Source organism: Solanum verrucosum, unplaced genomic scaffold (genome assembly GCF_900185275.1).
Source record: "Solanum verrucosum unplaced genomic scaffold, falcon-dt-bn FXZP01000064.1, whole genome shotgun sequence".
Lineage (NCBI taxonomy): Eukaryota > Viridiplantae > Streptophyta > Magnoliopsida > Solanales > Solanaceae > Solanum > Solanum verrucosum.
Genome location: NW_026020144.1, coordinates 1,148,163 through 1,155,309, shown reverse-complemented (window position 1 = coordinate 1,155,309; position 7,147 = coordinate 1,148,163). Strand labels below are relative to the sequence as shown.

The window sequence follows — 7,147 nt, the reverse complement described above, 5'->3', positions numbered from 1 at the left end:
AGTAATTAAGAATATGATTATGAAATATCCTACGATTTTATGTTGAAGTTGAAAATGAAGTGACAAAAGCCAATTCCATCTTTTTGTGATATGATATTTTGTTGGCTCCAGCCTAGCTATCTCTCTAGATTTTTCTTCCTTTTCCCATGCATACTCCTTTTTCAAGAATCTGATTTTTCTTTTCCATTTATTTCTAACCAACAAAAGTTTAATTCCACACCTAAGATTAACGAGGGCGGGTCATAGAGAAGAAGAATTGACAAATTTTCTAATCTGATAAGCTTCTGAAAAAAGTTATATATAATATACATCTTAGTTGAATTTGTACAAATTAATAAGACATGCACTTTTGAACTTAATAATAACGTAACTCAAGGAACAAATTCACAAGAATTTATTACGCTAAACTGACCAAAATACGTATCATGAACTTGATTCGTGAGATTTAATGTTATTTTCTTTGTGAATAAAGAAAACAGTGGAAAAGGCATATATATTACTTATATCATGATAAGCCTCTAATTTGTCTCGTCATATGACAAAATGTGAGTACATGATGACAACCTTGCTACCGGCAAATAACATTGCTCCTGACGTTAGAGAATTATCATGATGAGACCAAATTGTATTTTTCCTTTAAATTATTTCTTTTTTATTCTATTATTAACAGATTTTTAATTTCATTATCTCTACTTGCATTTTTATCAGTAGTATTAACACTATTTTAATAGTTTCTTGCTTTTCATTTTTAGTTTCCACTCGTGTTTCTTGCTTTTCATTTTTAGTTTCCACTCGTGTTTCTTGTGGTTTGATGATTGTATATTTGTTAGTTCAGTATGTTTTTCCTATCACATGTATTTGCATTTTTGTCAATTTACTTTTAATTGTGTTACTCGAGGCTATTGTCTATCAAAAATAATATATGTATCTCTAGAAAGTAAGAATAAGATTTGTATACACACTATTTTTTCTCATATTTTACTTGTTAAAATTACTCTCTCTATATATATATGTTGTGATCAATGGAATCCATCATTAGTTAATTCTGAAAAATAATCATAATGGGATTATGCATTGAAATGACTCTTTCACCTAATTTCTAGGCTAGTTTGGTGAATTAATCTATAATAAGGTTTCGCTAGTTATCTTCAATCAAATAACGAATGAAGTGATGACATTTGTCATACAACAATACATAATGTACATTAAACGTATTTGATAGACGAATATCTCCAATTTTCCTCGATTTTTTTTTAGAATTTCCATTTTTTTCACTTGGTGTCCGGTACGTGTATTGGAGTCCTACTATTTTGGACTCACACCGAGTAGGCCTCCATTAGGGTGGAAACGCTCTCTATCAAATATTTTTTTATACCCAAAACTCTAACCCCATACCTCTGATTAAGAGAAGAACAACCCTATCCACTGCACCACATCATTTGATGGTAAATAACACTTACTTATTTGTTTACTTAATTTCTAATTGACGAACTTCATTATTCGAAATCAAGTGGTATACGCTAGTGTTGATTAAAGGATGACACAATTGAGAGACTCGCATAATTGACGTAAAACTACAAGGAACTCGAATTATAAAATTGTCCTTTTTTGGGAGTTATGTTCAGATAAAGAAATACTGTTGGAAAATTGCTTTCAAAAGAAATACACTACTACTATTATATAAAAAATCACATTCCATAATTACAACATAATTACACATTATAGGTTACAATATCATATTAAATCCATACCTTTCTTTAAAAAAATTAATCCCCATTAATTGTATCATTATTAGTTTTCAAATGATTAATGAAGTTAAGCGTTCACGATAACTCTAATATGAGTCAAAGTAAAAGGGAATAACTTAATTAGCCGAATTGAGGTGTGTTTGTTACAAAGGAGAAAAAAAAAATACCTTTTAAAAATCTCTTTTATGTATTTATTTTATTGTATTCGCTAAGTAAGCAAAGAAAAATCATTAATTCTATCTTAAAAATGAGACGTGTCGTGTGTTGAAGAATGGAAATGACAAATTCTATGTGAAATGTCATGTAACTTGCTTTTCCTAACTCTACGATGTTATTTTCCTCATTTTTATAAATATTATTTTTCTAGAGAGCGCATAAACAGAAATAATGTATATATAATATGAGATGTAAGATAACTTTGTCGGCAAGTCGTAACTTTAAATTATTAGCGTAGATTTGATAAAGAAAAAGGGAAAGCCTAAATTATGAATGTAACTTAGTTTTTTTTTCTTTTTAAAAAACTTGATCTCTCAGAATTGTCAATCATATATTGGACTAACAAATAATATTCCTCTTTTGAAATTAGAGAGTCCAATACTTTAAGATAAAGAAAGAAATGTGGAAGGAATCATTTTATGACCCAATATTTACAATTAATTGGATAAACATGTAAACCTTTTTTTAACCTTTTTTTTTTTCCTTAAAGAAAGGTAAAATAGTTAGCTCATGAGGTAAAAGTATTGCTTAAAAGGAACACTCAACGCACAAATAAAATTAAATATTTGAAACATGAATAATGATATAACACTTTGACCTTAATAAATAAAATTTTATATAATCTAATTATACTATTTTCGATGTTAGATATAAAAAAGAATATATGTATCTAAAATTATTATTTCATATCTCACTCATTAAATAATTCCCATATAATTTTGGGTACGTAGGTACGAAACACGTGAGGAATATTGTTGAAAAACGAAAATGTTGCATGAAATGTGAAAAAAGCAAAAAGAAAATGAAAAAAAATTAATGACACGAATACTTACAAGAGTGCAATAAAACGGTTAAAAAAGAGTAGGTGTATTTTATTTTTCCTTCTATATTTGTCAATACAAACAAAAATGAAAAGTAAAGTATAAAAGATTCAATTAATTGCGCAAAAAATGACAAATTCAATTTGGACTTTCCTACAGCCTTCTTCTCGATACACTTTACTGCTTACCGTGTTATACGTCGCCTATACTTCAAACTATATTTAGTTTCGATCGCTCGGTAGCTGGTTAGAATTATACATATATGTATAATTATGTAGATATTAGATATTTAATTTCTATTATGTATAAAATAATATATAATTTCTTCAGAACTTATACATATATTGATTATGTAGATATCTAAAATATCGATCAATCACCATATTAATTTTATACATGAAGATCTTATTTCCTATCTATCTACCAAACATCATATAAGTTATATTAAAAATGATACATAAATTACTTGAACCTTATCTAGCTACCAAACAACCTCTACTAATCTAAAGATATTCTCTCTATTTTAATTTATTCATCCTATTTTAGTTTAACATGTAACTTTAAAAAGTAAAAATAAGTTTTCGAATTGTGTGATTTTTAAGTTAGAATAATAAAATTATAAATAAAAAAATACATTGGGAATGAAAGAGAACAAAAATGACACTCTTTCTAACCTAATTTATATAACTTGATATCCTATTTAGTCAAAAAAAAAATGATACATTTTATATTTAATAATAATTTATTTTAAAATCTTCATTTTATCTTATTGAAATTAGTTTAGATAAAAAAAATTAAAAATCTTTCTTTTTTGAACTTCTTAATAAGTTAAATTCACCCGCATCAAATAAATCAGTTGCTAATACATAGTTATAAACAAACAAATTAAAACGGACCAATAAATATCAATACTTCACTGGTCCCACACTACTTCAACGTTACACTTCTTTCATTTTTCTCTATAAATGGATCCTCACACTTCTTCTTACCAAAAAAACATATATTTCTCCTTTTCCATTTTCAAGAGGAGGAAGAAGAAGGAGAAGACTAGGGATTTTGATTCACAAGCTCTCTTTTGCATCATTAATTCATTAATATTCCCACCTTCTTCTTCAATGGCGCAAGTGAAAGTGCTCTGTTTCTTTGCTCTGTTTTTAACGATTACAGAGCTCTTCATAACAGGTAATTATTCAGAAACAAAGTCAAAAAATGATTTAAAAAAAAGCTTTGATTTTTATCTTTAACAGCATTCTTTTTTGGATCATATTGTATAAATAAGATACAATATTCATCTGTAAAGATTTACAAATGAAACTCTGTTTATTTGCTCTGTTTTTATCTCTTCAATAATTCAGAAAAAAAAAATTACACTTTAAAAGAAAATAAATTTGAGTTTTTTTTAATCTTTAAGAGCTTTCATTTCAGATCATGTATATTTTTTTACTCCCTTTTGGTATGAATTTACAAGTGAAAAAACTCTCTCTGTTTGCTCTGTTTTTAACGGATAATTCAGAAACCAAGATTTAAACTAAAATTGGAAATTAAACATTAAATTTGATCTTTCAGAGCTGATTTTAGATCAATTAATGTTCAAAGATTTGATTTTTTTTTCCTTTTTGGGTATCTAAAATATAGGTGTAAATTCAGCTGCAACATTTACAATGGTGAATAAATGCCAGCAAACAATTTGGCCTGGATTATTATCTAACGCCGGAATTGCTCCACTTTCCACCACTGGTTTTGTTCTACAAAAAGGCGAATCGAAAACAATCAGTGTACCCACTTCATGGGGCGGCAGATTCTGGGCTCGTACACATTGTACCGAAGATTCCACCGGAAAATTCACCTGCGCCACCGGCGATTGCGGTTCCGGTAAGCTCGAATGCGCCGGCGGCAACGCTCTACCGCCGGCAACTCTAGCTGAATTCACACTAGATGGATCCAACGGGATGGATTTCTTCGACGTCAGTTTAGTCGATGGGTACAACTTGCCAATGCTTGTGGTACCACAAGGTGGTTCCGGTTACAATTGTACAAGTACCGGATGTATGGTGGATTTGAATGGCGCGTGTCCGTCGGAGCTGAAAGTGATGAGCGTGGGAGGTGAAAATGTCGCGTGTAAGAGCGCGTGTGAAGCTTTTCGAAAAGATGAGTATTGTTGCGCCGGAGCGTATAATAATCCAACGACATGTAAACCATCGTCATATTCAACGTTGTTTAAGAAAGCTTGTCCGAGTGCTTACAGCTATGCTTATGATGATAAAACGAGTACTTTCACTTGTGCCGGAGCTAATAATTATCTCATCACGTTTTGTCCTTCTCCTAATACCAGGTAAACTTACTTATTCCTCTTCCTCTAATTTTTTTTTACTCGTAAGTTCATGTTGACAAACAGTTTTATCACATTCGGATAGTTAATCAACTAAGCTCGTTATAATTTTTTTTTAAATTTTTGGGTGGGGAGTGAGGGAAACACATTGGGATTCGAGTTGGGAATGTGGCCTGTCAAATGGAACGTTAGGACGTTACTTTCAATATAAAGACAAAATATCTATGAGATCATTATTTGTAGGGGTATGTGGGCTATAAGGTGATTAGTAGGGGTATTTTGGTACTTTAAATAATATGTGAGATCATTTCATAGGAGAATGGGTTCCACTTATGGTGAATTTTAGTACTTTAACACAATATGTGAGGTCATTGTAATAGGGGTATTTTAGTACTTTCAAATGCTAATTAAGTCAGCTTTGGGAATTGGGAAAAATATCAAACTTAACGGCTTAAAGAGATTCTCTGAATCCAAGACTATGAATTGTCCTTTTTATCCACGTTGCCCACCCATTGGTCTAGTTTCGTGTGAATTCTGTCAAGTGGTTTATCACTTAGAGTCGAGTATCTATTGAAACAATCTTTACTTTTTTTACGAGTAAAAATTAATCTACATCAATAAGAATTCATATAGCTGACTCAATAATACGATTTCATTGCAGTCAAAAATCGTCATCATCATCAAGTGAACAAAATCAAGAACCAGAAGATAGTAACAACCAAAACAACGACAACAATAACAACGAGCCATCAACGATCAACAACTCTATGGTATATGATGGTGCATGGGATATCAGCAGTGCATCTTCAACCACCACGTGCATGCACGTGTTCAGTTCACCGGCCATAGCCGGTGCTGTCGCCTTCTTAATAGCCACTTTCCAGTTGCATCGTCAGCTCTTCTAATTTTATTTTTTTTGACTTTTTGTTGACACCCAAAAAAATAAAATTAGGCGAAAAGGGCGGCCCAACCCGGCCCATGTTATTTTGTCGGAATTTGGGGTGTTGTATCACGTGTGGACCATTAAATTGGGCCTTGTGACCCATGTGACGGGGAAATGAGTCAGCTTACGTGTCAATTTAATTGACGTACACCTATTTTACCTTTTAATTGGTGAAAAAAGAGGTACCTCTATAGCCACAAAATTTAGATTTTTTAGGTTATTTAATTTTTTTATTTGACTTTTTTTAGTGTTATATTTTAAATTTGAATTAAGATTGGGATTAGGTTTAGGAGAGGGAGATTCATTTGTTAGGTAGGTTTTAGAAAAATTATGTATAATATGCTTTATATTTGTAACCATTCCAGTTGGTGGAAATTATATACACTTAAAAAAAATGGATTGGTGATTTATTTCTTATATCTTTTTGTTGATTTATTTTGTATTTTCATGTCACATTCGATTAATGAGCCAATACAAGGGATCAAAAATAATATCTTTACCCTATAAAAATAGGAGTGTAATCTGCATATATTTTTTATACTCTTTAAAGTTTACTTGTCAAAACTGTATTAGGTATATATAATATGTGAAATTATATTAGGTATATATAATATAGTGAATGGTGATGCCTGTTGCACTAAATATTTATAAGCTTACAACATTTGGTGGAAAAATTAATAAGCATTAAGTAACTTTCAATAGTGACCAAGATGCATTATCAATAGATATTATAATATTAATCATAGTGTTAAAATATTTTTTAATATTTTATATTAATATTTGGTTTTCGGATTAATTTATTGGTGTTTGATTCAAATTTGTACCAAATTGCTTATAAAAAAGAAAAGTGTTCTTCACCAATTTTTAATTTATTTTTCTGATTTAAACTCAAAATCTCTAACCCACAAAAGTAAGATAGGATTTGCAATATTCTATCCTTCTCCTATTTCACATAAAATATGTTGTTATTGTTGTTAGCTCGATCAAGATCTCTAATTAAGATATGTATACTCATTTCTCTATTTCATTTAGGTTAGAAGATGCTAAATTAGTCATCTTCAAACTCCATAATTGAGCCACTATCTTTTGT

General features: G+C 30.1%; 1 protein-coding gene across 1 annotated transcript; it reads left to right on the top strand.

Annotated features, from left to right (window-relative positions):
- Positions 1–3,781: 3,781 nt before the first annotated feature.
- On the top strand, positions 3,782–6,031 carry LOC125827695 (thaumatin-like protein 1b). The gene is made up of 3 exons (XM_049507014.1): positions 3,782–3,967; positions 4,421–5,117; positions 5,776–6,031. The coding sequence occupies exons 1-3, from the start codon at positions 3,901–3,903 to the stop codon at positions 6,017–6,019; spliced, it is 1,008 nt and encodes a 335-aa protein (XP_049362971.1). The 5' UTR covers positions 3,782–3,900; the 3' UTR covers positions 6,020–6,031.
- The last annotated feature ends 1,116 nt before the right edge of the window (positions 6,032–7,147 follow it).